The following is a 20077-nucleotide window of genomic DNA, read 5'->3' as shown; positions in this document are numbered from 1 at the left end:
TAAGATGTTGAGAGTATCCACATCTAGGGCAATTATTTTGCAACCACACTGCGTATGAGCGATATTTATGTGCTTACATCGCGTATACGTAACGCAATGCATGAAGTGCTTGCCACTGAGGCGAAAGAACCACAGTAATTTCCGCAACACTCGTATACGCTGCGTATACGTAATATGACGAACATAAATTATCCTGGCCGCAGCATAAGCGACTGCAAATGAACATAATGGAACAACTGTCTGCAGTTGGACGATGAAATATCCTTCTTTTTTTTCTGTATGCGCCCCAGAGCGTGTTAATGTGCGCCCAGCAAACATTCACATATGTGAATATATATATATATATATATATATACCTTTCTGTGCCACATCAGCGAAAGTCAAGCTGCTGCTCTTGCCTCCACATTCTGCACCTTTGCAACCTTTTGCGCCCCGGCAACCTTTCTACCTTATGCCCCTGATTCAGCCAGTCAGCCAGCCTGTCCTCCTCTGTGTCCTGCGAGTGTGTTTCTGCTCCCGTGAGCGGCGCAGTCACATTTTGGCCAACAATTAAACCCAACATTGCACACGGAGCCGGGAGCCATTTCTCATTTTAATGACTCAACCGAGCCAGGTCCTGTCACAAAGTGGCTGGGGCCCAGCTGTGTAAGTTTGGGGCAAAAAGGCTGTGATCGACGAAAGTTGACTCCTTTGTTTAAATAAAACACGATGACAACGGGCAAATCTCCGGTTGGGTATGGATGTTGATGATGTCAAGCCTTGATAAGCCAACGCGGTAAATCCCATCCAATCCTGCGCTTTGTTTGCCTTTGGCCACCCATTCCATTCCATTCCCTACCATTCCATTTCAATTCCCTGCTGCCATCCGCACAAGCAAATAAACCGACCAAATCGGAGCACTCGTGACACACAAAACTACTCGAAGGCGGGACGTGTCCTGCGAATTAAAAAATAAAAAAACTGCAAACTGCAAACTGCAATCTGCAATTGCGCAAGTACATTGCTACAGCTACAACTACATCCAGTGCATTGTTTGTTGTGTGTAAATCAGGCTTTAAAATTAACGCAGATTGCTGGAACAAGCGACGGGCCACGAGCAATTAACATGAAACTAGCGGCAAAAAGTCCACGAAAAAACGCGACGGAGGACGCACACAGTGAAAAATAATGCAGACAGAGCGCGGGCACATAACTCAGGTCACCCGCGCACTTACAAACATATACATTCGTTTATTTATATGTACGTATGTACTTACCTCCATATAAATGTGCACTGGTCTTCTCCACAGCGACCTTTGTTCGAAATTTATATATATATATTTATATACGCTCGTACGTACGTACATATAGAAATTCCTGGCAGTGTGTATGTGTGTGTATTTGCCTTGCTTTTGGCTTTTCTATTTTACCATCGACCCAAATTGCGAGCGCGCTCTCCGTATAATAACAACAAAAATACACACACTCTTGGCTGAAATATAGTATAAGTATGTGAGCTAGTGTGCGATGTGTGTGTGTGTGTGTGTGTGCGAGTGTGTGTGTGTGCTTGAGCCAGCACACGCAAACGTGGCTGTTAACGACGTTTCAGGCTCTCAACGTCGGCGTTTTGTGGGTGTATGAGTTGGTGGGTGGCAGGTGGGTGGCTTGGGGCAGACCCTGAAAAAAAAGAAAATAAAAAACAAGCAAAAGGAAGGAGAATATAAAGTTAAGTAAAGACCTCGACCTAAACGGCAGGCGGCCAAAAACTTGGTTTAACTTTTTGCGGGTGTGTGTGTGTGTGTGTGCTGGAGTGTAGGCAAACATTTTGAAAAATGATTGAGAAATACAAAAATACATAGACAGAAACAGAAACAGAGGCAGAAGAAGAAGAGAAGAGAAGCAGAAAAGCTGGAAAACCCCCGAAAACGAAACCGAAATGGCGGCAGCGGAAAAGTCCGAGACTAGAAGCCACCAAATTGAAGGCAGCACAAGCAGAAGCAGAACGAGCACGCACAGCGCCTTAAACACAGAAATTTAAATCGATAAATCAAAATGCCAACAACAGCAGCGGCAGCAACAACAACAACAACAACAACAGCAACATCAACAATAGCGTCCTGGCAAGGACGTGTGAGTTGCATGCTAAAAGCCACCAGAGAGACGATGAAAAATCCAACCAGCAGAAGCAAAAAAGCGCGCTAGTGTGGGTGGCAGGAAGTTTGTTTCCTTCCTGCCTCCAAGCCATTTCACTTTTTTTATTTTTTCACTACTGTGTATTTTTCTGTGTCGCTGTGCATGTGCTGTGCTTTTCGGTCCGAGCTGAAATGACAACATTTGGCCGCCTTTTTAATTATTGACATATCCCCCCCGCCGCACACGAGCGCCACCCATGACCAGTGTTCCTTACATCCTTGTGGCCACTAATTGCCCCTCCTGTCTGGCGGCTCTGATTCGGCATTCATTTCGGTTTCGATTCCAGCTGCAACTGAGTCAGCTCAGGTGCGCTAAGCCCACAGGATTGGGTATCCCGCCTGGAATCCAATCCAAGTCACGAATGAATCACGTACTGCCACTTGGATATCAATGAATCGCCCTTATCGCGCATGATTCATGCTATCCGGGGTTTTGTGGTCAAAGTCTTAGAAAACCGGTTAGCAAATGCAACCTCACAACGGTATCGAGTGTCATTCACAGCGAACTGCGTAAGCAAATCTTTCTCGAATGCTTTGAAAACATAGTAGATCTCGAATTTTGTTTGTTTTTATTATGTTAATATCGCGAGGTGAAACGATTTCAAGATATTTATGACTAGCTTTGACTGCCTGAACACAAATTATTCACAAATTAGTGAAAGATATGAATCGATTCCCGCTGAAACCTACTAAAAAGATTATGTCCCCTTCAAATGAGCTTTGTCTAAAAAGTATTTATGGATATTTTCTGATTCCATAACTTATTTGTTTTGTCCGCAAACCGCAATTTATTATTGCCAATAGTTTACTTTTAGGTTTATAGGAAAATTACAAAGATAAGTTGATTCAAGATTAATTCAAAAGTTTTATTAGAAACGAGTAATGGTTAAAAGGTTTCCTTGAGTTTAAAGTTTCAAAAGTTTTATTAGAAACGAGTAATGGTTAAAAGGTTTCCTTGAGTCGGGAAAGCCTCAATTGTTTTTAATAACTATTTTGGACCAAGAAAAACCTTTGTTGACTCATCAAATTATACGCTCACTTTCTGGAATACCTTGCTTATAAGTATATGGGTTTTTCATGCAATTCCCCAAAGTTAATAAGACAAGCTTATATTCAACACATGCTTTTAATGGTTCTTAACTTTAAAGTACCCACTTGTCGTAACAAGCAGAGAATACGTAGTTCTTCAATCGAATTTTTAATGTAACAACGTCGACAAACTTTAACCACTGCCATAAACTTTTGAATGCGAAAATTAGTTTAAGAAACATTTCCCATTAAATTAAAGGTTTCCCACTCCGATTTTCGGGTGTCTAGTTCGCTGCGAAATTGGGTCAAGCACATAGCATTATAATGTTGGCACTTTGGGCTTGGTCCACATCGGGTTTGCCCTGGGGATAGAGCTGCTTTTGATTAGCTAAAACATGGCCCCCACATGTGTGTAGGTGTGTATCTGAATGTGTATGTGCATGTGTAGTTGTATGTGTATGTGCATGTGTAGGAAGTGTATGTGTGTTTGCTTTGGGCCCGAAACTGTGCCAAGTTATGGCCGCCTAGCCGTAACTTTTGAAGGTGGCAAGAAACGCCACCGCGCAACCTTCATTGACAGCTGCTCATAGCCGTGATAAACCTTCTATGGCAATCCTTAAGAGCTTCTGCCCCCATCCCACACACTGGGCACACTGCGCCAGGACGAACGAGGCTCTTCTCTCAGCCTGCATTGATTCAACAGCCACTTGACAACCCTGCATGCACTGAGAAAAACGCGTTGTAAAATATGCCAATCCATTATCAGCGTTTTGTTATCTGAGTACGCAATTAAAAGAATGTATTTGTTTATGATTGAGTTTTAAAGATGATTCACATACGAAATAAATCACAACAAATTGCAGCTGTTATCGCAGTGATGACCCATCCAAGTGATATTTTCTCGCAGTGTGGCTCAGCTCATGCCGCTGGCGTTTTCGTTGGCTTGCATGTGCATTGCACGTTTGGCTTGCTCTGTTTTTGGCTGTTTGGCTGCTTGGCTGTTTGGCTGTTTGACTGTGGGACTGGCTAATCGATTCGCCAGCCACCTTGAAACTCTAGCCGCTCTCTGCGGAGCGTTTTGGCCCGTGCCACAGGGCGCTGTCTCTCTGATAAATTAGCAGGTGCTTTCACGGCTTTCACGGCATTCACGGCAGGTGCCCGCTTTTCCGCGGGTCAGAGAGCGTGAAAACGCGCGGACACCACTTTTCCTTTGTACATATATAAGTGTGTGTGTGTAGCTGGCACTTCCGCTTTGAGCTACCATAATGAACTTCCGGCCAGGCGTGCGATTTTTCTTTGACTCCGTGTAATTTTCGTGCGTTTGTTCAGCCGTGATTTATGCACACTGATGACGTAGCAGAAAGCTGAAAATCCGCCACCAAGTCCCAAAGTCATTTGGCCCTCTGCTTATCGGACCCTAATGAAGTTTAACCCCTTTGGGAGGGAGGGAGGTAGGTCGACATTGCTGAGAGAATTCCGCTTTATCTATCAAATAATACTTTTATTGCATTATCAGGGTACAAGAGGGGGTGGCACATAAATATTCATGGGATGCTTATATACATAGTTCGTTCAGCCCTTGCTATCATTTTCCAGGCCATTTCTATCCACCCATTCGAATCCCACTCCAATCCCTGGGTAAGCAAGCAATTTTGGGGCATGAATTGGAATTTTTGGCAACGGAATGGAATTTCACTATCCTGCAGCCCTTGGCACTTAATGGGTTAATCGATTAGGCCTCCCTTCGCTTGCTTTACGGGATTGGAACTCGCTTTGTGACTGGAAGAGGAGCCTACTTGGTCACGCGATTCCAGGCGCTGGAGTGGCGCTCCGCCTCGAAGAAGTTGCTCAACGTTTGGGGCAGGTTCTTGCGCTTCGCCTCCGTGCCGAGGATTCGCGGGGGCGTGTAGTAATTGCTCTTGGGCGTGGCAGCTTCCGTGCTCTGCTTGCCACTAATGCACTTCTCCTCGTGGGCGGGAACGGGAACGGGCGCCGGCGTAGGCGTGGCCACCTCTGTGCGCCACTCGAAGATGGGCGAACTGGCGCCGCCCTGGGGCAACTGCAACTGGATTGTGGCCCGGCTCACGAAGAGCTTCTCCTGGCCTCCGAAACTTTGGACTACTGCGGCTGCCATCTGAATGGATCGGTTCCCACTTGCGAACTGATTGCGAATTCGCACTGCGAGTGGCGACAGCCGCAGAGCATTCTGATGTGGCTTTGTTCTCTGGTTACGACTCCGGTTGCTCCGTAAACAACGCGTCTCGTTCGCATGACGCATATCACGTATCCGCCGGCAGTGTGTGAGTGGGCTCGAATCCCACATGGGGATGGGTCCGTGAGGTTCCAGCGGTGGAGTTGTGCCTCTAGGAAACCTTAGGTTGACATACAGTAACAGCTATATGATACTTTTGACAACTTTAAAGCTAAATAATCGAGAAAACATAACTCCCCGAACTCCAAACATTTTATCCAAATGAATATAAGTTTTTTTCTATTTTGCGTTTTCTGAAACTTTTCGCATCGGATGTGTAAACAAAATGTGAAAATATTTCTTTGTTTTGACTCAACTCGAGCTCAGCTGTTGGCTGACATCATCAAACGTAGTCTTCAAATGGTTTTGTGATGAAAATAAAAAACTTTTCTATTGAGATTAGAGGCAGTAGCACTGAAACTTGTTTCATTCTGAATGCTAATTACTTTCGAGTTCGGTCACGATGCCATCTCTACCGTCTGAAGTCTGCTGTTTTCTGAGCTCACGACCACTGCAATCGCTTAGTCAAATTGTGGCATTTCATACGCGGCACTCGGAACTGGTTTCCCTTCGCCCCTGATGAAGTATTTTATGTGGCGAGCAGGCAGCCTGAGAGGCAGACGCCCACATGGACAATAAACAATCAGATACAATAAATAATAAATAATATTTAATAGTCATTACTTTGTTACCTTCAGCAAGTGAACCAATAACAATTTGATGACCAACTCAGCTTTGAGGGGCTCGTGTTGGCTCCATAGATGGAATATTTTCGTCTATATATAATGATTCGATGGCGTAATCAATGTTTTGCAAAAAAGTGCTTAATTATTAAATCAAGATGCCTTAAGATTTACGTTGATGGAATATCGACTTTTTTCATAAATAATACAACTGTAATTTCAGATAGTTATACTTATTTCAATCTATTCTTGGAAGTACAATTCCAGAGTAACTCTATAATTCTGATTCATTTCTAAGAGATAATATAATGGCATGATATTTTACTATGCACCACAACGTCTATTCTAAATAAAATAAAAAAATATGTATCAACAACTTTTGTTTACGCCATATAATACTTTTATGAAGCTGGAATTGTTCAAAACCAATTATCATATATTTTTGTTTACATCATGGGTTATTGCTTTCAGATTTATAAAATATATAAATACCAGTTGTATAGTTCAAATAGCACTTGATTAATTCAATTGCACTTTTTCTGACAGATAAGATAAACATTTATCAGAACGGTGAAAAGCTCACCCAAAAGATTCGTTCTGCATCACGTATGAGAAATAATTTCAGCTTATCTTCTGCCTCAATTACTATACAATCAGTGAGGTAACTTCTTTAATGACACGTCGCTGTATTTGGTGTTTGTGTACATATTTCAGCGTTTCTGAGCCAATTTCTACCGATTTCAATTGGCAGTGCCCCAAGCCCATTGACCAACTCATAACTGCATGAGTAAGCCATCGGAAAGTCTGCTCATTTATATGTTTCGAGGGCCCCGATGCTCCAGTTCGATATGCAGGGCAGCCACTTCAAATCGGGTGTTAAGGTGTTAAGAGTGGGTTAAAGCCACCCACATACTCACACATATGTACAACCTACCAAAGGTTCGCAACCCTTTTTGCAGGCGATTGAATTAAATCTGATTCGAGAGACGACGACGGTCGTCACTCATTAAGCATTTGCCCAGTGATTCATAAGAATCATTCACTTGTGGCTCACGCTCGATGTCGGAACGCCCACCGCCCCCACAGAAAGTGGGTGGGTCGAGTGGGTGTGGTGCGGTGGGGCCGTTAACTGCATGCAAATTGCCGACTATCTGTCTGTCTGTCTGTGAAACCGGTTATAGAGCAAATTTCTTTGCTGCCCGTCTAACCGTTCGATATATCTTCTCGAACTGAAAACAAAGTGAGTCAATCCAGACTCTACATAAGAGGCGAAGGAAACAGGGTTCTCCTGCGCTCCTACTTCAAAAAATATTTCCTTACATCATAAATGAGTGAAATATTCAGAAGTTCTCATTCGCAGCGATGTAACAATCAGCTGCCATTTTAAATTTCATTATTAACACAGTTCATTGTGGCATTGTAACCCTTTCCCTCTGAAAAAACCTTGAATGAGTCTACTACTACACATTTTCTGAGAGGAGAATAAAGCCTAAGTTAGATGCAAGATACAAATCCCGAGATGATTTATGCCGGTTGCACAGATATAGTCACTGAGTTATTAGAACTATGCGAATGACATGAATCAGTGGAGCTGTGATCGGTTCCACGAGCGATTAAAGTCGCGTTAATTATTTACTTGGCACACGCGCCAAAATGATTGCTCACAGTGCAAACGATTGTTAAACATTTACATTGCAAACATTTACCATCAACATCAACATCATCATCATCATCAGAGTGAGCAAGTTGGTGGATAGCAGAAGTCGGCGGCAAATAAGTGCAATTTGTTAATTGTTGCAAAACGCGCTGCATAATTTGCAAATAATTGCCATGAAAATCGCACACCAAAGGCGCCGCATGCGACAAGGGACTTTTGCCAGCGATTTCCAAAAGGTCGAGCCACTTAATTGAGGATGTCTAATTGGAGATGGCTAGATCGCATCCCAGATAGAGATACATACTTACTATATAGACATATAGACAGGTAGCAAGCGAAAAGGTCAGAATGGCAGACGACAAAATGACAAATTCGTCAGTGGCAAAGCTTTTAATAATCACAAAATCGTGCAAAAAATATTTATTAGTTTGATTTGGAAAAAAGGAAAAGTGCTTGTGTGTAGGGCAACAATTTTAAGCCACAAATTATTATTCATATAAATTCATCAGCAGTAGCTAACGGATTATTTTGCATAACGCCACGATGGAAAATTCCTCGAAATAGCATTACAAGCCCAACTATTTTTATTCACTTTCCCCGGGAGAGATTTCCAACAATCACAACTGATTCAATTTGTTCGATTGTGATTTAATTTAAGTAGAAATCAGAAATTCACACATTTTTCAGTTTTTTATTTAGCATTTAAGACCGTTTAATGGTTCTATGCAGACTCGTTTTTATTTCATTACAAAGCCAACGAGAAAAGGGCTTTTCAATTCAAGGGAATTCGTTTGATTCAATTATCTCGTTCACTTGTTGCTACCGAGAATGAAAGAAAAATGCCGCTGTAACAATGCAAATATGGACTAAGGACTAAAGTTAAGAACCTTTCCATTTCCATTTCCATTTAATGTCTAATCCGATTGTTTGCATCTTTGTTCCGTTTGTTTGCAGACACGCACAACGATAATTCGACCACCACGAAAACGCCACTATTCCCGAAAGATCTATTCACGAAAGAACAGCTTGAGAACGGCGCTGTCATCCTGCACATCATTGGAGTGATCTATATGTTTGTGGCGCTGGCCATTGTCTGTGATGAATTCTTCGTGCCTTCCCTTGACGTAATCATTGAAAAGCTCGGCATCACGGACGATGTGGCCGGCGCAACGTTTATGGCGGCGGGTGGCAGTGCCCCCGAGCTCTTCACCAGTGTGATTGGCGTTTTCGTGTCGTTCGATGATGTGGGCATTGGTACGATCGTTGGCTCCGCCGTGTTCAACATCCTGTTTGTGATCGGGATGTGCGCGCTCTTCTCCAAGACGGTCCTGTCGCTCACCTGGTGGCCTTTGTTCCGCGACTGCTCGTTCTACAGCATCAGTCTGCTGGTGCTCATCTACTTCTTCCGGGACAATCGCATCTTCTGGTGGGAGGCCCTCATCCTGTTCACCATCTACATCGGCTATGTGGCCTTCATGAAGTGGAACGTCCAGGTGGAGACGTGCGTCAAGAAGATGATTACCAAAAACAAGGTGACTCGCGTCAGAAGTACAGATCAACTTATGCCAGCAGTAAGTAGTTGGGAAGTTTTTTTGCAACAAATCAAATTCAGATCAAATCAAATCAAATCAATCAATTCAAATCAAATCAAACCAAAAAGTTCCAACAAATCTCTCTCTCTCTATCTCGAATAATTCTTTATTGAAAACGAAAACAGAAAAGTTTTCGAAACGTAAAAAATTCCAAAAATAAAATGAAAAAACCAAAGTAAGAAAAAAAACCATTACAAAAAACGTAAATCAAGAAGATCGTAAAAGAGAAAGCGAAATTGAAAGCCAAAATTTTGTGTGCCAAATGAATAAAGAAAAGAATCAAAGTTAAAACGAAAACAAAGATCCTTTGCCAGGAACGAAATTTCGTTTTTGATTTTCGTTTTGTGTATGTTTTTCCCACCTATTAATCCAACCATCCAACCATCCATCCGTATCCCCATCCCCTATCTCAATCTCAATCACAATCTCAGTCTCGATCTCAGTTTCATGCGAGCATTTGGCGCGTGCCGGACTTTAACCAGTTAGCAGGTGCTAAGTCGTTATGACTAAGGGCCATCGTTGTTGCAATCATTGAAGAAACGTCAGTGACTAAGATGTATCTGCTGCTTATAGGTGGCATTGAAAAGACTCTCAGAGTGAATCTACCAATTCCACTCAAATTTCACCTGCGATTCGAAATCTGGTGCAGGAAATACTGAATGAGCGCGATTTCCGTTCATCGCCTTGACCCACTATTGTTTTCATTACAGTTCGAAATCGGTCTACTCACCTATATGGCATTTCTAGACCCATCTTTGTGGCTTTTCCCACTCAAAACCGGTTTTTCGCTCCCACGGGGAGTGTCTAATTAAAAATACCCACTGGGAAGGTACAACTTAACCGGTTGGAATTACTTTTTGCAACTGAACATTTTAGATCCTCCGGAATAAATTGAGAAATTGACATCACGTATCTGAAATACATTTCAATTCTACCGGTTTCTAGAAGAATACAAAACTCATGCGATTCCCAGTGCATCTAACGTCCAAGGGTTTAAGGCAATTCTGAAAGTATTGCAAATAATGCTTAGATCTTTTCTATAAAAGCTAGTTTTCAAAGTGCTTTGTGTTTATGATGCTGAACAGAGCTGAGCTAACTGGTTATATCCGGCTGCGTTGCACCTCCGAGTTCTACTAACTTTTATCATTACTCTTATTATTCTTACTATTCTTTCATGCTATCGAAGTAATCTTGATTCTACTCACTAGTTATACTTCTAATTTCCTTTTTAGTACTTAGCTTCGATTCCATTTGTTAGCCAACCGTTTGATTTGCTATGCGTCTTTCGACTTGTGTAACTCCACACCCACCCACACCCACACCCACACCCACTGAAAACGCCCACTGGACACGCCCACTCACTCACATACACCCACACAGACACATCTACACAGGGCATACACTCCTGACACGATCCGAAGAGAACTCTGCATGCGAGTGAATCCCAGAAAGAAACCTTGCACACACTGCTTGAATTTGAATTTTCGATCTTGTTGTTGATCTTAGACTTCAGCCGGGACTCGAACCCAGTCCGCTGCATGCTGCGCGAGTGAGAGTGCGAGTGCGAGTGAGACGGATTGAGTGGGAGGAGAACGAGATCTGTGCGCATGCGTAGAACACCTTTATTTAGACCGTTGTCGCAGCTTCTTGCTCTGTATAACACACCTCATGTGCACACCGTTTCATCCTCACGTCCAGGTTAATACCTAGAATAAGTCTTAGTTTTTTGTATCGGTATGTCTTCTCAAAAAGGTCCTTGCTAATAATATTATTTAACTTGAATTTTTCTAATTTCAATTAATTAGAAGAGCTTCATCAAAAGAAACAGTTCGATGGTTTTACCAAATTGATGTCCCAAATCCTTTTAAACTTTGGTAGTGCTAAGAAATAGTATTTGATGTGCATTCACTTTGTATTTGCGGATGGTGCACAAATCAAGATTTGGATTCGCAGCTCACTTTTGATAAGGATTTCGATAGGATGAGTCTTAAGTATCCATAAGGGTTACTATTTTAAACATATATTTTCCCGTTCTTGTACCGCCCACAAAATACGTGTGATTTAGTTTTACAAGAGATGCATTTTATTTATTTATTATTAATAAACTCACGCATATTAACGCATGGATAACAAAAGCTGCCTTACGTCTAGTAATAAATATATTCACTAATTAAACTATTAATTTAGCTCGCGCGAACGAGTACACTGGAATGTGAGGATTGACTAATTTCGTGTTTATTTCGATTATCGATCTTTGGGCAGTAGCTAATACTTGGATGCTGGACGTAGTCCTCTTAAGTTGAGCTCAGAATTTCACAGAAACTAAGACTGGTAGTCGCAATCATGAGCACACTTTTGTAGGCACTATTCACTCACTGTCTACACCTGTTGAGTTCTGGGCATCAGAACTTTGGGAGACATAATCACACCTTTGCTGTGCTGGCTGGGTAGAGTGGCACTTTTCTGCACTTGGGGCACTGGTGGTGCGCTCCTCAAGCTGGGACTCGGACTAGGGTGGACCTGTGCCTGCTGCAGTCGGGGTAGGGTGGCACTTTCCAGTGGCCGCGTTTCGTGCTTGATGTGAATGCGCGCCAGATCGCTTTCGATGAGCAGCGGATTGCTGATGGTCCTTATCATCTTGGGTGTAGCTGGTCTGCTCTTCTTTTTGCCAGAGTCCACGACATCGATGTTCTCGGTGGAGACGGGCTGGTAGTAGGACTTCTTGTCCAGATGCGCCTCCGGATCCTGCTTGGCCCGCTGCAGTTCGTCCCACATGCGAATGTCGCAGACCTTGAACTTCATGTAAATGAAGATGATGATGCGGTAGAAGACCACGTATCCAATCATCAGGCAGAGGGCCAGGGTGCAGTGGTCGCCCACAGTGCCCACCAAGGTGTCGAAGCTCATCCTGATTATTCCGTTCTGCGTGCAGTACTTGTAGGTGGTGGGCGTGATGATCACCCAATACACCAGCACCGTGATCAACTCGATAATCCTTTTCTGAAACATGCTGCCTAGGCTTCGATCTATTCGCGCTGTTCCGATGCGGTTTGCTTAAGGCTTCGTGACTAAATGACGACGCGCGGCTCACCGCGCTATATATAAAGCCTCGTATTACAGCACCGACCGCAATCGAACTGCCAAGATCCGAAGTCGGGCTCAGACTTAAGCTCTCGGGTGCCCATTGTGAGTGCATCGTTGTGGGGCCTTTGAGCCGGTTATCAGTCGGATATCAGTCGCTTTATCATTCCGCCATAGTGGAGCGCGTAAACAAATGGGCAGCTACGTCACACGTGGATCCCAGGAATATTTGCGCCATTTCTTGGAACTGGCTTTGGGGGTCACCCTGGCTGCTTGCCAACTTCTTCCGATTCCGATTTCGATGCCGATTTGGATTTCTCTTCCGAGATATCCACTCGTATTTGGCATTCAATTACATTATAGTGTGCAAACAGGTTGAGTGACAATTTGAGCGTGCTGTTTGTCTTGCGGATTTGCATCTCTTAGATCATTTGGTAAGCCACTCAGGTTGACAGGCGAAATTTCGAGCCGAGTCTTGATCTTGAGTTTTTTTTTTGTTTTGCAGTTACGTAGAGTGATTCATGCTGGACTTAAATAATTCATTATGTGTTTTAAGCACTGTGGTAAGGTAAATTGCCCCTCGTCTTTGTCTTCGAACGGTGATGAATTTTCGATATTATAAAATACTTTTGGGGTGATTTCATACACGACTGCAGCTAATATAGATAGTCCGTCATTAATTGCGACTAATTGGACTGTCGACATCAATCTGTGCGATCTGACAGCCCGCAGTTTTGGAACAGGTTCAATCCACAGGTGAATAATCCCCTTGGAGAGAGTTCTTTCTCTTGAGCATGTAAACTTTAGCGATATTCATCACATTTCACAGGTGTATTCAAAATTTGCGTCAGTGGCTGAGTGCGATTAGTTCGAATCGTGCATGAGTGTGATTGGAGCAGAAAACCCAGACCATTAGCTAGGGGCCACTACGTCCGATCAACAACATGACTGGGCATTAATTAGCATTATAATCAGCCCCACTGGGGTAGTTCACCTGGGCACGAGCCACTTGTTAAGTCGACGAGATGGTGATGGTGATGATGGTGATGGTGAGGGGTCTGAACTTGACTTGCCCTACACCTGCTTCACTTTCAGTTCCAGTTCCAGTTTCAGCTACAGCTACAGCTTCAGCTTCGGTCCAGTCGACTTATGAATGGGAGTTACGAAAGACTCGTTCTCATTTACACCACCACGTAGTATATATATAAATATATATAGTATAAGCAGGCCAATTATCATAACGTTTCGTTTCCATTCATACATTAGACTACCCATTAGTCACCTCCCCGCCTCATTCAGTACACGTTTTAGATATTCGTAGCTGTGCGAGTAGTGCTTGCCTTGCATTGCATTAGTTAGATCCACCGATTCCGATCAGAAATCAATATCAATTGATCAGTTTATACCCCTCATTTGCCTGCGCTTCCTTCGCTAATGTGCCAACTATTAATTCGCATCAATTGAAAGTATTTTTCGGTTTCAGTTCTCCGACAAAGTTATTCCAAATGTTTTTGTGTTTTATCTGTTTCTTTTTGATTATAGTGAAGGCAAAATGAAATACAACAAAACTTCCCACTGCGCTTTGACAAATATCAATACAGATATAAAAAATACAACAATATGTGTACATTTTGTTTTACAAAAAGCAACTGACAAAAAAAATATATATGAAAACCAAAAAGAAAGTCATATAAAGCTTGTATGTATAAAACCCAACCAAACTGTTGCAACAGACAAACAGAAAAACAGAAAATTTCCAACGACCAAAAACGAAAAGTGATCATTTATACGTATTTTGTTTCCCCATCATCGAACTTATCATTTTGATTTTGTAATATACGACTCATGTGTTTCACCTCTGTAAGGAGCCCAAGGTGTTTGGGCTCTCTTCCGAATACTTCCAAGATCGATCCTTAGCACCTACTTTCCTTCTGTAAATAATGAAATAATGAAAGTGTTTACCGCACCGATCGATATGTTTATTTTGTTGCACAAAAAACATTCAGAAACTCTATAAAACTATATATTTTGTACTGTTCAACATCCACTTTTTGACGGTATGTCAAACAGCCACTCGAACCCAAGTTTCTGACCGTCGATCTCTCTGATACTCGTATATGATCCTCAGACTGTACCATACTCCATATAGATCGGCTGCACAGTTTGATCGCAAGTGGTCCGTATATCGTAACGTATTTTGTTGGATGTTGTGGTAAACGATTGTTTGTTTTACTTTCATTTTCCGTTTCGACATTCCTTGAGTTCTTGATTTCGTTTACATTTTCAGTTGATGTTTCCTGAGTTCTGTTCAGATATTGGCTCCCAACTAACTTGCACTTACCGATTCGATTAGTTCTTAAGTCACACAAACAACTACAAATACAATTACAACTACAAGAACACCAACACCAACACCACCAACAAGAACAAGTACAACAACAGCTACAGATACATGCGACAATAGAAAAAGAGAAAAACCCAAAAGCTACACTCAACTGTAAATTTATACAAATTGCAATAATAAACTTTTCTTCTTCTTCTTTTCACCTTTTTCTCGAAATATGCTTACCATAAAATAACTAAACATTACACCGCTCTCTGAAAAATACCACAACTCGAAAAACTCAACCGAATCAAAATCAAAAAACCAACAAAAAAAAATGAAAATATAAACCCAATCCGAAACCGTAACCGTTACCGTTACCCGATAAACCCGATACCGTAACCGTAACCGCAAACCCATGCCACCCACCGTTCTCTCCGTTCCTTCACCTGCAGGGTAATGCGGCCAACTCCTCGGAAACATCGATGGCCACCCAGCCGGGCGGCTCCGTAACATCGCGGGCGGCCAGCGAAACCCGCTCGGGTCCGCCCGGATCGAGCAATGCGGGCGCCACAGGTAATAGCAGCGGCGGGGGCGGCACCTCGGGTAGTACTCAGACCGGTGCCAAGTTCCGCCACGGCCTGTTACAGCTAATGATACACACGATAGATCCACTACACGATGGTAAGTTCGTTGAGTTGCCACAGTGTGTTTTGCACAAGTCAAGCCAAATGCCAAAAATGCAATGAACCAAAAGCAAAAAAAAAAAAACAAAAAAGAATGCTACTAAAAGTCCCCATAACGAAGTACCCCGATACCCGGCTTACCATTAACCACCCAGAGCTCCCCAACCACAACCAGCATTCCACCATCCTAATCCAAATCCAAATCCAGAGCACTGATAAGCAAATTGTACAAATCAAGGAACACATTTTTGAATAGCCAATGATTTCAAAAGCTGGTATACATGGCGTATGGGTAATATTTTTGTGCGTTTCCTGTAAAGTCACATACCTAGTCATGAAAGCCTTTGAATACATCTAACGATAAAAATTTAAAGAGTTTATCTACAAATTAAATTTGTATAATGATTCACCGTTTACAATTTGTGGCTCAGTGCTTCCCAAATCCGCCACGCTTACATCCAAAATAAGATAAATACAAATGCAATAACATCCAGAACTCTACTCTATATACTCTTACTATATACTATACTATATATACTTACTACCTGTACCTGTACCTGTTATCTATATCTGTTCTAAAGTAAAATTGTTACAAATTCAGTTTACAGTTTTGTGTTTCGGTTTCCCTAAAACTCTGTGTAAATTCAGTATTCCTTCTAATTGGATGTTTGCCTTGCCAGCCAGAAGTAACTTTCGCTCATCCTTCCACTTCTGCGGCTCTATCCAATTACTCTTTCTGTTTCTGTATCTATATCTGTAACTATATCTATATCTATGTCTATGCTCCGATTTTCACTCGTACTTCCATTTCTCATTTGCGTTGCCTTGTTGTTGCCTTTCAGTTCAGTTCAGTTCGGTTCGGTTTGGTTTTGTTTTTCTTTCAACTTGGTTTTGGCTTTCGTTGGCTTTGGTTCACTTTTTTAATGGCGACCTTGAAGCCACTTACCTAATTAGCACGCCAGGCCCAGACGCTCCGTCGACCAGAATTAGCACCAAAAGCCAAAAGCAACAAAAAACAAAAAAATGAATGGGAAAAATAGGAAAGCAGGCGCGATTGACAGCACTAACCCTTTGATTTCGGGTGGGGCAGGAAGAGAAAAGGTCATCGCGATATTGTGACTGCCCCACCATTGAATAGATTCTGTAGTTCTAAAAAGTTTCCAATCGAATCCCCACCGGCCCCACTTTCCACCATTTATTTCGATGTTTTGATTCAGATCGAGTGTGGCTACTGAAAATACCATGAATATGTAGGAAAGGCGTCGTCAGTGTCGTTGCCACGGCAATGGCCCACAGAAAACTAAACGAAACGAATCGAATCGAATCCAAACGAATGGAATCGAAATGAGGCAGCTCAGGGGCGTGTTCGCCAAGGTTCGCAGGTGCCAAGTGTTAGAATTCGTGTAGCTCCAAGTGGGCCTACCTCAACCATTAGATATGTGCTAACTTATTACAGGGTCTTTAAAGCTACAGATAAAACAAATTCGTCTTAAACTCAAGAGATAAGTCAAAATATTCAAACATAATTATATGGGGAAATATAGTATTAACTTATTGCAGGAGCTAAACTAATTAATACGATTAAATTGTTAGGAATATATTAAGTCGGGCACAATGCACTTGCATAATCCCCTCATTGTTTACTGACAGCTGAGTTTTCAATTCGAAAATTCCCCGATTTAAATTAGCTATTAGCTGGATGATTCAGATTTGTGGCAGCTAAAGCGGATGTCAGTTAAATTCAGTTAAAGATTATTAGATTAGGCCTTAAGGGTTTACTCCTTTGCCTTCAGTTGCAATTGCTTCACAAATACGCTACTTACTTACTTTCGGCTTTGTTTTTCATTTTGTTGCAAACAAGAAAACCAAAATATAAAACAATAAAAGCAGAAAAACAGAAAAACAAACAAGAATAAGAAACCAAAAGTACGAAAATATTTTATGTTGTTCAATGTCAGTTTGGAGTTACATTTATATCAATATATCTATATATATATATATACATATGCGTTATATATCTAGCATAGAGAATTTATAGTTGCAAATTCCTAGAGTTTGTTCGCGCAGTTCAATGGCATACTTACTTGTTAAATCCACTGCAGATACAGAGATACACTGCAGATTTAATATATGCCATAGTTCAGTGCGAGTACCTATGCCATTGAATGCTGGATTGAGTTGAGTTTGACGCGTGACAAAAACAAAACAATTTATATTGTACATATATTAACTATGCGTTTTTAGTGTTGTATGTGTTAAATGTAATCATTATCGTAATTGTAATTGAAATTGTAATTGGTTAGCAACTAGTGCAATTGGCTCGCAGCAACGCTGCTCAAAATCGGCTTCGACTTAGACTTAGACTTAGGGGCTCATACATAGTACATAGTACATATTGAATACTATACACCCATCCACATTCACACTCCACAACCGAGTAGATAGAAAACTATTTAAACTATTAACGAGCTGCGACTGCATGTGCGACTAGTCGAGCTTGTTTCAGGTTGTTTTTGCATAGGTCGGATCGCTTTTTGTCATTGGAATGTTCGTCATATATTGTTTACATGTGTGTTTCTTACGGCTCGATATGCTCGCGGCATGGGAATTGTGTTTTTGGGCCTGCGTTCAGTGGAAATCCGGCAGAGACGGGCGGAAATCATCATTTTCCAACCTCCGATGGCAATGATCTCGATAGATCTGTCTAATGGCCCTGCCACTCCAGTTTAGTTAACTAATTACCAGTTCAGTAAAGAGCAACCAAAACCGCAAGTCCCATCGCGAACTAGATAGACGTGCTTTTGCTCAGTTATCAGTATGAGCATGTTCTTCTCTAGGTCTGTATTAAAACCAAAGATAGTCATAGCGATACTTTTAAGAGTCCCCTCAAAATTCATCCAACGCGCTACACACATACGATCTGTAGAAAAGTAAGCTAAGCTTGGTCTTAAGTCATACGGAATCGTGAACATATATACACACATATGTATATGTATATATACCTAGAGAAATGCTAGAAAAGGGGTCTTTCAATTGTAGCCATTTAGTCAGATGATCCCCTGAGAAAGTGTAAATTCCAAAAAGAGAACTTCACGCCGCATTGACAACAACAACAACAAAAAAACCGAATTGAATTATATCGAATTGAACTGAAAAGAATTGAATTGATATCCATCAGAAAACCCCGTCCGATCCCCAAGCATCATCGAAAACCAGATAAAATTCTTGAATATTTAATCAGCTCCTAGTGCAAAACACAAGTTCACACTCAATAGATTGAATCGGATTGATTCAGAGACAAAAGTTAGACCAAAAACCCATGAGAATCTGACACGGTAAATATTAGTAGTGTTTTTCTAGTATAGATCCTAGTTACTCATAGTCCTAGTTGTAGTCCTAGTCAGCTTACGAACCCCTCCCCTCTGCTGTCCGCTCTCCGCTCTCCGCTCTCTGCTCTACCCGCTCTCTTCCGCTCTACTCTGTCATACCCCGTACTCTACTCTATAGACTAGACTATACCCCCTAGCTATAACTTACTCGAGCAACCTCCAAATGCTGTCTCGCAACTGACATCAACATTTTGTATAAAATATTTTCAATATACATATAGACATATATTTGCGTATATGAACGATCCAATCCAACCCCCTAAATGAGTGAATTTGATTGTAAATTAAATGATCTAAGAAAGAAACTAAATCTGAAAATGAAACTCGTAACTGGGTTAATTCGTTTATTTCTGATTTTAATCGATGCAATTTTATTCTTTCTTTTTCTTCTTTTTTTCTTTTGATTTTTCGCAAAAAATAAAAAATACCAAACCAAAAAAAATATATCAAATAAAAATAAACACTTGGATTTTGCGTTCAAAACTCAATTCGTTGTGTGCCAACAAAAAAAACCGAATATCGAAAACCGAATTCCGAATATCGAATACCGAATACCGAATACCGTAACCACAACCAAATACAACAACGACAACACCGCTACTCGCCAAATACACACCAACACCACCAACACCTCACTCGTGTTTTGTGTACCAACAAACAAACAAACAAACAATAAACAAAAACACTGCATTATTTATCGAAACACCCGCAAAAAAAAAACCAAACCACACACAATTACAATGACAAAGATGATGTTCCAGGCAAAGTGGACGAGAAGGCGACGCAGCTGCACGCCATCGCCTCGCTGAAGGTGTTGCTGGATGCCACCAAACCACAGCGCGGTGGTGCCACCACCTCGGCGGCCAACCACGTCAAGATCAACCTCAAGGAGACCACGCTCGCCGATCGTCCCAATGGGAACATCGATACCACCCTCGACTCGGTAAGTGCCCCATGACCATTTCCGCTGTGGCCCCATTGTAATCCGTACGATGTGCTAATGATAAATGATGCTCATGATTTTCCTTAGGCATGTCTTTTTCTTTTGGAATAACCATTGATTTGATTTGAGCTTTCGGTTTCCTTGTGCTTTCGTTACAAACTGATTGATTGATTGTGTCACACAAAATGCGCTGCATTCTTCATACAAGCAACAAATCGGAAAAGTTATTACAAATCGGACACCTGAATATCGTAATTCGAAAAGTAGACGGG

At 41.8% G+C, this 20077-nt stretch overlaps 3 protein-coding genes across 14 annotated transcripts in view; 1 reads left to right on the top strand and 2 right to left on the bottom strand.

The window, feature by feature from the left end:
* LOC6527889 (sodium/potassium/calcium exchanger Nckx30C) overlaps positions 1-20077 on the top strand; it is a 35891-nt gene that overhangs the window by 4731 nt on the left and 11083 nt on the right. For 3 of the 12 annotated variants that reach the window (XM_015197503.3, XM_015197500.3, XM_039371188.2), the window contains exons 3-5: positions 8746-9362; positions 15243-15471; positions 19612-19805. In XM_015197503.3, the coding sequence (XP_015052989.1) occupies positions 8746-9362; positions 15243-15471; positions 19612-19805 (1040 nt within the window). Of the gene's footprint in view, positions 1-8745; positions 9363-15242; positions 15472-19611; positions 19806-20077 lie in introns of those variants that run through there. The other 9 variants (XM_015197502.3, XM_015197505.3, XM_002088925.4 and 6 more) reach the window with 7 other exon arrangements.
* LOC6527891 lies at positions 4681-5590 on the bottom strand. The gene has a single exon (XM_002088927.4). It carries the CDS (start codon positions 5521-5523, stop codon positions 4993-4995), a length of 531 nt encoding a protein of 176 aa, XP_002088963.2. The 5' UTR covers positions 5524-5590; the 3' UTR covers positions 4681-4992.
* On the bottom strand, positions 11444-12913 carry LOC6527890. The gene has a single exon (XM_002088926.4). It carries the CDS (start codon positions 12390-12392, stop codon positions 11763-11765), a length of 630 nt encoding a protein of 209 aa, XP_002088962.1. The 5' UTR covers positions 12393-12913; the 3' UTR covers positions 11444-11762.

The sequence above is a fragment of the Drosophila yakuba genome, chromosome 2L (genome assembly GCF_016746365.2).
Source record: "Drosophila yakuba strain Tai18E2 chromosome 2L, Prin_Dyak_Tai18E2_2.1, whole genome shotgun sequence".
NCBI classification, from domain to species: Eukaryota; Metazoa; Arthropoda; class Insecta; order Diptera; family Drosophilidae; genus Drosophila; species Drosophila yakuba.
This window is presented reverse-complemented; position numbering and strand designations above follow the sequence as displayed.

Bases quoted from the DNA above. Each gene is read 5' to 3' on its own strand.
- LOC6527891 (XM_002088927.4), bottom strand. From the start codon at position 5,523: ATGTGGGATTCGAGCCCACTCACACACTGCCGGCGGATACGTGATATG.
- LOC6527890 (XM_002088926.4), bottom strand. From the start codon at position 12,392: ATGTTTCAGAAAAGGATTATCGAGTTGATCACGGTGCTGGTGTATTGG.